Source organism: Podarcis tiliguerta (genome assembly GCF_965153285.1).
Source record: "Podarcis tiliguerta genome assembly, chromosome: 8".
Lineage (NCBI taxonomy): Eukaryota > Metazoa > Chordata > Lepidosauria > Squamata > Lacertidae > Podarcis > Podarcis tiliguerta.
In genome coordinates, this window is record NC_139541.1 from 8778591 (window position 1) to 8793139 (window position 14549).

At 49.8% G+C, this 14549-nt stretch overlaps 1 protein-coding gene across 6 annotated transcripts in view; it reads right to left on the reverse strand.

Moving 5' to 3' along the window:
• Positions 1-14549, reverse strand: part of RAP1GAP (RAP1 GTPase activating protein) — a 108994-nt gene that overhangs the window by 73780 nt on the left and 20665 nt on the right. For all 6 annotated transcript variants that reach the window (XM_083453908.1, XM_083453906.1, XM_083453907.1 and 3 more), the window contains exon 2: positions 12191-12226. Coding sequence is in view for 3 of the 6 variants with exons in the window: in XM_083453903.1 (XP_083310029.1) it covers positions 12191-12226 (36 nt within the window). In the remaining 3 variants the exon portion in view is untranslated. The remainder of the gene's footprint in view (positions 1-12190; positions 12227-14549) is intronic.

Consider the following 14549-nt stretch of genomic DNA (forward strand, 5'->3'; position numbering starts at 1 on the left):
GACAAAACAGCCAACCTCTCTCACCCCATAAATCAAAGAGGTTTGCTGCCCTTCCTACGACTGAGCCCATTTCTTACAGATGGCCATTTATTTTGAACGCCTATCCGGACCTTTCACTTGGCAATACCTATCGATTTATATGTTTGCTCTGAGATGGATGTATTGATTGCCGCTGTATTATTAATGTGAGGTGATGTTTTCTTTAATGTCCTGCTTTTCCCCTCTATTTTCTTTCTTTAAACCCGCCACTTGCTATATAAATCAGTAAGAATATCCTTCCTGGGTAATTGACACCAGTCTCATATACGTAATAGTTACCTGTAGATTGCTAAGCCGGAAAAGGTCATGGTCAAAGGTCAAAGTAGAGTTGGAAGGGACCCCAAGGATCATCTAGTCCAGCCCCCTGGATTGCAGGGACCTCAGCTAAAGCATCCCTGACAGATGACCACCCAACCTCTGTGTAAAAACCTCCAAGGAAGGAGAGTCCACCACTTCCCGAGGGAGACCATTCAACTGTCGAACAGCGCTGGCTCTAAGAAAGTTCCTCCTGATGCTTTGTCGGAATCTCCTTTCTTGAAACTTGAAGCCATGGGTTCGAGTCCTACCCTCCAGAGCAGGAAACCCTCCAACCAGCTCTGCTCAAAAGAATCACTGACCTCCTCCAGTGATCTTGATAAAGGTGACATTTGGTCTTCACAAGGGGTCTGCAAAATGCAGCACCCAGGTCTTTAGTCCAACAACTAATATATTATATATTATACATTATACTACTACTACCTTGGAAGTCGAACTCCTTGTGAGACGAACGTTTTGGCTTCCGAATGCCGCAAACCTGGAAGTGAGTGTTCCAGTTTGTGGAAGTTCTTTGGAACCCGAACGTCCGATGTGGGTTCCATGGCTTCTGATTGGCTGCAGGAGCTGACCGACAGCCAATCAGAAGCCGCGCCTTGGTTCCCAAATGTTATGAAAGTCAAACGGACTTCCGGAACAGATTTCGTTTGACTTCCAAAGTTATTGTTGTTGTTTAGTCATGTATGACTCTTCGTGACCCCATGGACCAGAGCATGCCAGGCACTCCTGACTTCAACTTCTGAGGCATGACTGTATATATACTAATTATACTAATATATTAATTATGGCTCGGAAGTGAAAATCCCTCTCCCCGCCCCCATACAAATAACTGGCAGGATGACACATTCAGATTAGTTCTGGGTGAAGAGGTAATATTCTGTTCGGCACTATTTTCTCTCTGGAAGCATTGCAAATGTCCAGTATTCACTGTCATAGCCCAGCCAGGTTTGCATGCAGGAAATCACAGCTTCACAGCCAGAAAAGCCCTCTCTCATACCTTGGAGAGTGACTGCCAATCAGAAGACATGGGTTGGGCTGGGTGCACCAATGGTGGGAGCAGCTCCTTCTGCCCAAGACATCAGCAGACTGAACGTAGGATCTGCAGGTTCCTGGCAGCCCCCCACTCCAGCCAGCAGGGCCAATCGTCAGGGAGTTGCAGCCCATCAACATCCAGAGGTCCAAAGATGTCCCCCTACCTTTGCTTCAACACAACACAACACAACACAACACAGAGTAGGATGGTCTTAACTGCTCCTCCTGAAGCCTTGCAGAAAAACAGCATTGCCAGTTCCCCGGGGGGGGGGGGGCGGAGCTGGGCACCTTCGCTGGAGAAGCCCCAATCCCAAAGGGAGTGTGGCTTCCAAATGAGGAGGGAATGAATGAATGAATGAATGAATGAATGAATGAATGAATAAAAATTTATTTCTACGCAGCCACTCTGGGCAGCTAGCTCTCAACAGAATATTAAAAAGGTAAAGGGATCCCTGACCATTAGGTCCAGTCATGGATGATTCTGGGGCTGTGGCACTCATCTCACTTTATTGTCTGAGGGAACCGGCGTACAGCTTCCGGGTCATGTGGCCATCATGACTAAGCCGCTTCTGGTGAACCAGAGCAGCGCACGGAAACACCGTTTACCTTCCCGCCAGAGCGGTACCTATTTATCTACTTGCACTTTGACATGCTTTTGAACTGCTAGGTTGTCAGGAGCAGGGACTGAGCAACGGGAGCTCACCCCATCATGAGGATTCAAACCACCCACCTTCTGATCAGCAAGCCCTAGGCTCTGTGGTTTAACCCACAGCGCCACCCGCGTCCCTCAACAGAATATTAAAAACACAATAAATCTTCAAACATTAAAAACTTCCCTAAACAGAGCTGCCTTCAGATGTCTTCTAAAAGTCAAGATGATTGTTTATTTCCTTGACATCTGATGGGAGGGCGTTCCACAGGGCGGGTGCCACTACTGAGAAGGCCCTCTGCCTGGTTCCCTGTAACCTCACTTCTCGCAGGGAGGGAACTGCCAGGAGGCCCTTGGAGTCTGATAACCTGAACAAAGTGCAGGCAGAAATCAACCTGCAGAGAGACACCTCCCTCAGGCACCCAGCTCCCTCTTGTTGTTGGCATCTGTCTCAAGAGACAATGGAGTGAGCCTCTGGGGGTGAAGTCAAACCCTTTGCACTAGCAGCACCCATAGCAGGTCAAAGGCAGCACCTAAAACAGGGCTTGTGTTTCACAGTCCGGTTCACTGGCAATCGAAGTCCCGGCTGGGGACGTTGGGACTGGGGGCAAGATTGCGGGGTGGGAGCAGGAACGGGAGTCTGGAAGCCAGGAGTCGGAAAGCCAAGAGTCCGAGGGTCAGAGAGCCAGGAGTCAAGAAGCTAAGGGTCCAAGAGTCAGGAAGCAAGGAGTAACAAAGTCAGGGGTCCGAGGATCAAGAAGCAAGGAGTCACGAAGTCAGGGGTCCGAGGATCAAGAGGCAAGGAGTCACGAAGTCAGGGGTCCGAGGATCAAGAGGCAAGGAGCCACGAAGTCAGGGGTCCGAGGATCAAGAAGCAAGGAGCCACGAAGTCAGGGGTCCGAGGATCAAGAAGCAAGGAGTCACGAAGTCAGGGTCCGAGGATCAAAAAGCAAGGAGTCATGAGGTCAGGGGTCTGAGGATCAAGAAGCAAGGAGTCACGAAGTCAGGGGTCCGAGGATCAAGAGGCATGGAGTCACAAAGTCAGGGGTCCGAGGATCAAGAAGCAAGGAGTCAAACGCAGCAAGACAGGGAACATGTTGCTGTGGCAAAGAGCCGAAGGGAAATGCTGGCCTTATATCTCTTCCCAGCTCTTGCCACCAGGTGCTGTGAGTTACCAATCAGCCTCACCTGTGTGGCCGCGCCTTGCCTCTTCAGAACAAACTTAGGAAGGCCCCAGTCCTGCGAAGTCCTATCGGTCACAGGGCCTGGCTCCTGCAAGCACACCTAACATTGTGGTTCTGAACTGGTGACCTACATAAGAAGAGCCCACTGGATCAAGCCAATGGCCCACCTAGTCCAGCATCTTGTTCTCACAGCGGTCAACCAGAAGCCCATTATGGGAAACTCTTGAGCAGGATCCAAGCAGAAGGGCCCTCTCCCCTCCTGCAATTTCCAGTACGTGGTAATCAGAAGCCTTGTTGCCACTGACCATGGAGGCAAAGCAGAGCCTTTGTGGCCTAGTCTCCTCTGCAAATTTGTCCAATCCTCTTTTAAAACCACCCAAGTTGGTATCATTGCCTCCTGTGGCAGAGAGTTCCACGGTTTTAACTATGTGCTACGTGAATCTTCTGATTCCATGACCTGCGGAAGATCAGGCGGGGGCTTCACCCCAACGCTTACCGATCGGCTTGGGCAGCGGGTCAGGAGAGATTGTTCCTGGGGTGTCCTCCCCCAGCTAAGGAGGCCTCTTTGAACCAATTAAGTTCACATCGTTCAATGCTCCCTGACCTCTATGCCAGCTTTGCCCAGGGCAAAGGCACCCACTCTCCACGCTTCCAAACTCACCCTCGGGTGCCAAAGATCTGGGCCTGAGAGCACCTCGCAGTCGAGGAACCAGCCAAGGCGAGGCAGCAAATTGCAAAATTAAACAAACCGAGTGACTCATGTAGCCGTCCATTATTTATGCTGGCATTGAATAATTCATCGGGGAGCCTCGGTTTCCTAAGCGCAGCCGCCAATTTTTCCACTCTGTCGCACGAGCCCAGGGCCCCGGCCACAAGGCTGCCACTGGGACATCAACAGAGTCCCCTCTCTGCTTGTCCCTGCGTGCGCACGGGAGCGGAAGTGACAGCAAAAGGGCACCTGCGCATTGCCAAACCGGGCTGGCCCGTGTACACGAGTTCCCGTGCGCCTGAGTGCGCCAGCGACGCAAAACAGCACGAGAGGGTGGCCAATTTTGTCGCACGGCGGCCGCGGCAGTGAGATTTGGACGGCCAATTGCCCGCGTCGGCAAGAGCGAGAAGGCAGAGTGTCACAATGCAAGCTGGCATCCAAGAACCCACTGAGCCGATCTGAAAATGATCCCAACTGCTCCTCATGCGTAAAGGGCACAACTTGCCATACAGCTGGCTTACAGTTTAACTCTGCGCTGAAATGAAGCAGGACTTCATTTCATCCGCCCTGAATCTTCTAACATTCAGCTTTGCCACTTGTCGACGAGTTCCAGTGCTATGAGAGGGAGGAAACTTTCCTCTATTCACTTTCTCCACGATGTGCATAATTCTACAGGCCTTTATCGTCGCCTCTTCCTTGCCTTTTCCCAAACACTGCCACATTTCTTTCATAGAGGAGCTGTACCTGCAACATGGAGATAAATACCACTGGCCTACATTGCAGGGTTGGTTTTCAGGACTGTGGACACATGCAAAAGGGTGCTGAATACTTCAAACCACCAGCACGGTGTAGTGGTTAGAGCGTCAGACTAAGACCCAGGAGGCCAGGGTTCGAATCCTGACTCTGCCACAAAGCTCACTGTTTGACCTCGCGCCAGACACTCTTATCTCTCGGCTTAGCTTACCTCATAGGGCTGTTGTGGAGATTAAATGAGGAGGGAAAGAACCATGTATGCCACCTTGGTCTCCTTGGAGAAAGAGATGGAACAGAAACGCAATAAATTTTATATATTTATATATATATGCTGTTGGCATGAGCTGTACAGGCAACTGTTGGGAGAGGAGCTGTCCTTGGTTCTGAAGACAGCATTTGACACCCCACCCACGCCTCCCTGCCCAGGCCATTTCCTTTGCACCTGCCCAAGGTGGGGCAGGAAGTGGAGAAGCTTTGGGCAAGAGTCCATTCAGTAGATACAAGCACCAGCTGGGCATGTAGAAGGTCTCAGGCTGGCAGCATCTCCAAGTAAGACCTTCTCTCTGGGACCCACTGGATGGCCTGATGCTTTGAGCTGCTAGAAGGCCCGTTTAAATCAGCCCCTTACTCAGAACAATGAGGACTAGGAACTTATTTTATTTCTAGAGGGCCGAAGCTCAGTGGCAGAAGGTCCCAGGCTCAGCTTGCAGCAGCATCTCCAGGTGTGACCCACGCTGTCTCAGGCCATGGACAGCCACTGACTGCCGGTCAGTGTAGACATTACTGAGCTCGGTGGGCCAGTGACCTGTCTCAATATATACAGCAGCTTTCTAGGTTCCTTCCCGGGAGAGGAAGCTTTTTGGAGCCACCTGGCAGGTGGGCTTGACTGCTGTGTAGCTGAGATAGCCAACCTCACACACAGACACACACAGATGTTTCAGGTTATAATTGCCACCGGTGCTTAGATCAAACAGGCAGGAAGCATAAGCAAGGAAGGCAACTAGCAAAAAGGCCTTGACCCGGCACATCAAGGATTGTGCATTTTTGCAAATGTGTGTGGGGGGGAGCCCAAACTAGCTCCTATTTCAGGCCATGCAATGATCACCTTTTAATATAAGAATAGGCTGCTGGATCAGACCAGCGACCCACCTAATCCAGCATCATGTTCCCACATTGGCCGACCAGCAGGGCTGGGCTATATATCGATACACCCCCCCAAACTGGTTTGAAGTCCATATTGTGATACCGGTTTCATAATTTTTGACCTGGCAACATATCATGAATCATTGTGTGTGTTTGTGTGCTATCAGAATGCTTCTCTTGATTCCTGAAGCCCCCGTCGGCTCAGCTCTCCCCGGCCTCATGCAGGGAGCAGCAAATCACAAAAGCAAGCGTTGGCATAAAAATAAAAAGTAGAGCCAGCCACTGTCTCTACACAGCTCCATCCTTATTTCAGACATCGTAATACATCAGAATACAGCTGTTTAGCTGGTGATATATCACACTGTTGAAAACCAGATGTTGCCCAGCCCTACCGACCAGATGCCTGGGAGAAACCATCAAGTTCAACTCTCCCCTCATGTGATTTCCAGCAACTGGTATTTAGAAGCATTCCTGCCTCTGATTCTGGGAGCAGGGAATAGCCATTGCGGCTTGCAGCCCTCAATAGCCGTCCTCCCCCATGAATTGGCCTAAACCTCATTTTAAACCAGGGGTCAGCAAACGTTTTCAGCAGGGGGCAAGTCCACTGTCCCTCAGACCTTGCAGGGGGCAGGACTATATCTTGAAAGGAAAAAAAGAACGAACTAACCCAGAGATGCATTTTAAATAAAAGCACACATTCTGCTCAGGTAAAAACACCAGGCAGGCCCCACAAATAACCCAGAGATGCATTTTAAATAAAAGGACACATTCTACTCATGTAAAAACATGCTGATTCCTGGACCATTCATGCGCCGGATTGAGAAGGCGATTGGGCCAGATCCAGCCCCCGGGCCTTAGTTTGCCTACCCATGTTTTAAACCATCCAAGTTAGTGGGCATCCCTGCCACCTGCGGGAACAAGTTCCATAATTTGACTATGTGCCCTGTGTAGAAGGAGATCTTTTTATCTGTCCTGAATCTTCCAACACTCAGCTTCATTGCATGCCCACAAGCATTAGAAGAGAGGGAGAAAAACTCTTCTCCATTTTTCCCATTCCACAATTTGATAAACTTCTGTATTGCCTCCTCCAAGTCACTTTTCCTCTAAGCTAAGAAGCCCCAAATGCTGCAACCTTCCTTCACAGGGGAGCCCCCCCCCCCCCGATATTTCCATTGCCCTTTTGGAATCTTTTACAGTTCCATGATCTCTTTTTGAGACGAGGCATCCAGGGACATCACCTTGCCAACAAAGGTCCGTATAGTAAAAGCTACGGTTTTCCCAGTAGTGATGTATGAAAGTGAGAGTTGGACCATAAAGAAGGCTGATCGCCGAAGAACTGACGCTTTTGAATTATGGTGCTGGAGGAGACTCTTGAGAGTCCCATGGACTGCAAGAAGATCAAACCTATCCATTCTGAAGGAAATCAGCCCTGAGTGCTCACTGGAAGGACAGATCGTGAAGCTGAGGCTCCAATACTTTGGCCACCTCATGAGAAGAGAAGACTCCCTGGAAAAGACCCTGCTGCTGGGAAAGATTGAGGGCACATGGAGAAGGGGACAGCAGAGGACGAGATGGTTGGACAGTGTTCTCGAAGCTACTAACATGCGTCTGACCAAACTGCGGGAGGCAGTGGAAGACAGGCGTGCCTGGCGTGCTCTGGTCCATGGGGTCACGAAGAGTCGGACACGACTAAATGATAACGACAATCCAGAACTGCACTCAGCATTATTTCGTGAGGTATGGCATTATGAGACTGGCAGTTTTATTTTCAATTCCCTTCTTAATGATCCCTCGCACGGATTTTGCCTTTTTCACTCTCCCTTCCCCAACCTGAAAGGAGGGCAATGACTGTGCCAGAAGACACCCCCCCCCCCGCAAGAGCCCCCGGGCAGAAGCTCAGCCCCAGGGCATCATGCTTTGCAAAGGCAGGATTCTTATCCCAAGAGGCTCTTGGTCACAGCAGCCAGCCTCCGGGCATCAGAGCGAGGTCCCTGTCCTCTGCCCTCCCTCTCCTGTCTCCAACAACCCATCATGTGCCTCTTCAAAGGCTCACTCACTTTTGGGCCACTGGTTGGAAGGCACAGAGGGGAGACTCCAGATCTCAGAGGTCTGGGCAGAGGCACAGTGCTCCATTTCTAAATGAGGGTTCAGACCTGCGTCAAATCCAAACAATCTGAGCCAGGGGCCTGATTCTTTAGTTTGCAACATGTTGTAGGGACTGATCTCGGTGCTGGAATAAGGTTCCCGAACAGGGGTTGGCTACATCTGTGTGTGTGTGCCTGAGGCAGTCAAACAGGAGGCAGTGCTTGGTCATAAGTGTCACAGGATTCCAGAGCTGGAACAGACCCCCAGCGGTCATCTAGTCCAACCCCCTGCAATGCAGGAATCTCAACTGAAGCATCCACGACATATGGCCATCCAACCTCTGCTTTAAAACTTCCAAGGAAGGAGAGTCCACAACCTCCCAAGGGAGACCATTCTGCCGTTGAGCAGCTCTGACTGACAGAAAGTTCTTGATGTTTAGCCGGAATCTCCTTTCTTGTAACTTGAAGCCATGGGTTCGAGTCCTACCCTCCAGAGCAGAAGAAAACTAGCATTTGCTCCATTCAATTTTGTCTAACACTCTTTTAAAGCTGGACAAGTTGGTGGCCATCACTGGATCTGGTGGGAAGGAGTTCCATAGTTTAACTACGTGCTGCATGAAGAAGTCAAGAAGTTGCTCTTGGTGAGAGCAGTGTTGCAGCCGCATAAGAATATATCAAGCTGCTTTGGATGAATTCTGAGCCCTGGTCTTGCCATCTCAGTGTTGCTCCTTTTCCACAGTTCCAGGCAAGGGAGCCTTTCCCAGACGTACCTGGAAATGCCAGGGCTGGAACCAAGGTCTTTTTGAATACTAAAGACGAGTAATGCTCTTTCCTTTTAAAAATAAACCAAGATTCTAGTCCACGTTTCTGAACAAAGAGCTGATTTAAAGAGGAACAGGGAAGGTGTGTTAAATTGGGGTCACAGGTCTGGCTCACCTAACACATGGTTGTCTACTGTGATTGGCAGTAGGTTTCAGGCGCAGGGGCTATTTCCAGCCCAGCCGGTGGAGGTGCTCCCAGGGATTGAGCCTACAGCCTTCTGCATGCAAAGCAGGTGTTCTGCCAACAAGTCACAGTGGCACTTTCCTAAAACGCAGCTCAAGCACCTCAGTCAGATGTTTGAAAAACTCCAATGAAGGGAGTCTAAGAGAACCCCTTTCCACTGCAGAACGACTCAATATAAGGCAGTTTCCTAGCTGGGCATCAAACTATCCAGTTGGCCCAGGTGGCCTCTCTGCCTTTGAGGAACATGGGAGGCCGCCTTCTACTGAGAGTCCTCCTAGCTCAGTATTGTCTGCACTGACTGGCAGCATCTCTCCAGGGTTTTGAGCACAGGGGATGTTCCCTGCCCTACAGGGAGATTCTTCTGGGGACTGATCCTGAGATGTTTCTCATGCAGGTGCTTGACCACTGAGCTGCACTCTCACACAGAGGACCAATTTAGCCAGCTAGCCCTGGTGATCATCTAATGTTTATTGGATGGATTTCCCCCCTACATTGATTTTTGAATTCTGAATTTATTGTTATTCACGTTTTATACTGTATTTTATGCTGTTTTCTGTTGCAACAATTAAGTGTTTTGAATTTGTTGTTAGCTGTCTTGAGCCCAGTTTTCTGAACCGGGAAGCGCAGGGTGTAAATAACAAATTATTTAGTATTTATTATTTGGATGTCACACATACGTGTAAAGTCTCCCACCCCAAGGCAGGCGTCACAGCTCCTCTCTGCCCTTGGAACTCCAGGTGAGCTGAGGGACTCATTGCACCCACCTTTCCACTCACATCCAGGAACTGGCCAAAAGTTCAGGGGCTGGAGTAGATGACCCCTGGGGTTCCCTTCCAACTCTACAATTCTTTTTTTTTTTAAATATATATATATTAACATCTTTGTTGAATGTTTGAAAAGTACATAACGATATGTGCACCAGACATGGTGAGACGCAAACAAAAAAAGAGAAAGAGAGAAACAGAACCCGTGCAGAAGGGGAAACCAAGGGCGGTGGGGGAAAACCCAAAACTGTGTATTTCACAAGGTTGTTATTGTACTTGACCTTGAATTACGGTATGCACCTGGCACATGGAACCTTACCAAAGGAAACTATGAGTGGACTCTCTGTGCCCTTACCGCAGCACAAAGACTGAAAAATAAAAATGCGCCTCCCTTCTATGATTGGAGAGAAGACTTATACAAACTCGCAACATAGGAACAACTTCCATATAAAGGCAGACTTGCCATGGACAAATTCAATCATACTTGGAATCCATTATTACAAATACAGTGGTACCTCTGGTTGTGAACGGGATATAATAATAATAATAAATTATTATATCCGTTCTGGAGGCCTGTTCACAACATGAAAAGAATGCAACCCGCAGCGGCGCGTCTGCGCACACGCGGGTTTTGAATCGCCACTTCTGCGCATGAGCATGACGTCATTTTGTGTGTCTGCACATGCGCGAGCAGCGAAACTCAGAAGTAACCCTTTCCAGTACTTCCGGGTCGCCGCAGGACGCAACCTGAAAAAACGTAACATGAAGCAAACGTAACATGAGGTATGACTGTACTGTAACAAGTTAAGATCTGGTGAAGTAAAGGTAAAGGTAAAGGGACCCCTGACCATTAGGTCCAGTCATGGCCGACTCTGGGGTTACGGCGCTCCTCTCGCTTTATTGGCCGAGGGAGCCGGCGTACAACTTCCGGGTCATGTGGCCAGCATGACTAAGCCCCTTCTGGCGAACCAGAGCAGCGCACGGAAACGCTGTTTACCTTCCCGCCAGAGTGGTACCTATTTATCTACTTGCACTTGGACATGCTTTCGAACTGCTAGGTTGGCAGGAGCAGAAGTATGACTCTACAATTCTATGATAGGTGATCAGGAAGGAACTGTCTCTCTGCCCCCGGAAGCTTCCCCATTTCCCCTTCCCTGAGTACGTGGCTTGGCTTGCTCACCCAGGAGCTCATTGGCTTTGCGGGGGCCTCTTGCAGCAGCATTCTTGATTGTGCCGCCCAAAATTAAATCTGTGGAGGAGGATTGCTGCCTTGCCATTCACACAGGGCAGTGTTTGGGGTGGGAGAGCCCTTGAGGGAAGGGCGGGGAGCCCTCCAGACACAAGGGCCCTGCATGCCAACAAATGCTCCTTTCAGACCAGGACTGGCAAGCACGCCAGGCGGAGGCAAGCAAAGCGGGCACGGTGCCAGGAGGGACTCTGAGTGGCTCCTATTGTTTTGCAGCAGGGTGCCCAGGAGTCACGGGTCATGTGCCAAGGAGGGGGGCAGAGTCCTCAGTTTCAGAGACCAGCCTGGAACACATAGGAACATAGGACCTTCGTGGTTCACCCAGCTCACTATTGCCAGCACTGACTGGCAGCAACAGCTCTCCAGGGTTTCAGGCAGGGGCCATTCAAAAGGCTGGGTGGACATCTGCTAAGGATGCTTTTGTTGTGATTCCTGCATTTCGGGGGGCTGGGAGTAGAGGAGCCTTGAGGGTCATTTCCAACTCTACAATTCTTTGATTCTATTCTGGGAGATGCTGCTGCTAGGGACTGAACCTGGGACCTTCTACATGCCAGACAGGTGCTCTGCTGCTGACCTCCGACACCTTCATCAAACCTTAAGATTCTAGTCCTCATGTTTAACCAGAAACATAATGAGTCTGACCACTGGTTCAACTATATGGGGTAAGGACTGATAGAGGGGTCTCTCCCAGCCCTACCTGGAGGTGCTAGGCGGAGAGGACTAAGCCCGATACCTTCTGCATGCCAAGCAGGTGCCCTGCCACTAAGCTACAGCCTTTAAGATGTTGGTAGCTGGCTTGGAGGGACACAGGTGGCACTGTGGGTTAAACCACAGAGCCTAGGACTTGCCGATCAGAAGGTCAGCGGTTTGAATCCCCGCGACGGGGTGGGCTCCCGTTGCTCGGTCCCTGCTCCTGCCCACCTAGCAGTTCGAAAGCATGTCAAAGTGCAAGTAGATAAATAGGTACCACTCTAGCGGGAAGGTAAAGGGCGTTTCCATGCGCTGCTCTGGTTCGCCAGAAGCGGCTTAGTCATGCTGGCCACATGACCCAGAAGCTGTACGCAAGCTCCCTCAGCCAATAAAGCAAGATGAGTGCCGCAACCCCAGTTGGCCATGACTGGACCTAATGGTCAGGGGTCCCTTTACCTTTACCTTAGCTGCCTTGGACTGAGTTAGACCATGCAGTTCTGCATTGGCCGGCTGGCAGTGGCTTTCCACCGGCAAGCTCCCCAACCCGCCCCACCCTGCAAAAGGCAAAATTTGCACTCACCGCAGGCTCCGGTGATAGACGGTTGTCTTGTCCACCCTGGAGACAGACAGACAGAGAGAGGAGAAAGGGGAAACAGAAACGACACAGGCAGATTAGTAACCAGGCAGGCATATCTCACCTTGTCACCAACAGTTAAAGACAGTTTTGTCAGAGCTTTCGGGGAAGGGTGATAAGGGTGGGCAGCCACATGATTCCTGCCTGCTGTCTTTCTGAAAGTGTGCGTGTTTATGCATGTGTGTATATAATTTCATAAACTGGATACGCCACGAGAATGCAAAAAAAAAAGGACTCAAAAAGAAAAATCAAGAAACAATCACAACCGTACTTTAATATGTACAAAGAGTCAAAACACTAAAAAGCAGATTAAAAACCACCTCAGAATTTCTAAGCATCGAGATGGGCTTGCCTAAGTAATAATAATTATTTTTAAGCAGGAACCCCAAAAAAGCACAGTGAAGGCTGTGATGTCAATGGGCAGGAAGTTCCAAAGTTCCAAATATTCGAGTTCTTACAATAATGATGATGATGATAATAATAATAATAATAATAATTTATTTGTACCCCGCTCATCTGGCTGGGTTTCCCCAGCCACTCTGGGCGGCTTCCACAAAGACCAAAAATACACTAATATGTCATACATTAAAAACTTCCCTGAACAGGGCTGCCTTAAGATGTCTTCTGAATGTCAGGTAGTTGTTTATCTGGTGGGAGGGCATTCCACAGGGCAGGCACCACTACTGAGAAGGCCCTCTGCCTGGTTCCCTGTAACTTGGCTTCTCACAGTGAGGGAACCGCCAGAAGGCCCTGAGAGCTTGACCTCAGTGTCTGGGCTGAACAATGGGGGTGGAGACGCTCCTTCAGGTATACTGGACTGGGCCGAGGCCGTTTAGGGCTTTAAAGGTCAACACCAACACTTTGAATTGTGCTCGGAAACGTACTGGGAGCCAATGTAGGTCTTTCAAGACCGGTGTTATATGGTCTCGGCGGCCGCTCCCAGTCACCAGTCTAGCTGCTGCATTCTGGATTAGTTGTAGTTTCCGGGTCACCTTCAAAGGTAGCTCCACATAGAGCGCATTGCAGTAGTCCAAGCGGGAGATACAAATGTGGAGCGGGTATTTTGTGGCACCTGGAACAGGGCCAGTTCCACTGATCGAAGCAATCGAGCGGACGAAAACGAAGTACCTGCAATTTCATAGGTAAAGAGGTCCCAAGTTGTACGGGGCTATATGATTGCCCCCAGTTATTCTCCCCATCTGCACGCAGTCCTGGGTTTTCATTGGGAGGAAATGCAGTGTGTGGACAGGTGAGAATACCGGAAGAGCTCAGCAGTAGCTGGAGCAGGCCAAAAGCAGCCCATCTTAGTCCAGCATGAGCACCAAGTGCCTGGTCCACACAGACCACTTGGAGAGACAGTGTGGCATAGTGGTTAGAGCGTCAGATTAGGACCCGGGAGAGACCAGGGCTTCAAATCCTTGCACTCGGCCATGAAGCGTCCACTGGGTGATGTCACTGTCTCAGCTACAGCTACCTCACAGGGTTGTTGTGGGGTTCAAATGAGGGGGTGGAGGGGAGAACCACTCTTGAACTCCTTGTAATTCAAGGTGAGAGATAAATGCAGCAAATAAAATGAATGAATGAATGAATGAATGAATGAATAGCAATACTCTCCCCTATTGTGCCCCCCCCTTGAAACTGTGGCTAGTTGCCCTTCATAACTGAGAGCCTTATCCCCCCTCACGAATTTGCCTGATCCTCTTTTGAAGCCATCCAAGTCGGTGGCCACCAATGCCTCCTGCAGAGGGAGAGCTCAGTTGGTTAGAGCACGATTCTGATAACGCCAAGGTTGCAGGTTCGATCCCCGCATGGGACAGCTGGATATTCCTCCATTGCATGGGGCTGGACTAGATGATGCTCAGGGTCCCTTCCAACTCTAAATGGACCTGGGCAGTCTTATCAGAAAGGAGGTGAAATATACTCGGAGTCAAGAGTGGATTTCATGCTCTTTATTCAGCTCATAGTGGTGAGGAGGAATGGAAGTTCCCCCAGAATGTCTGCTTTATATACATTATTTACACAATGGGCCCCACGTGATTGGCTAATTCTGGAATTCACCTGTAGGCCAATCAGACTGCTGCCTTTTGGATCCTATTGAACTCGGTACATAACAGGGGGAGAGTTCCACTGTTTAACTCTGCGCTGAGCGAAGAAGGACTTTCTCTTATCGATCCCGAATTTAGACCTGCAGTAGAGCTTTCCAAACTTAATATTGGTGACATGCTTTTTAGCATAGCTGTCAACGTTTCCCTTTTTTTAAGGGAAGTTCCCTTATTCTGAATAGGATTCCTCGCAAGAAAAGGGA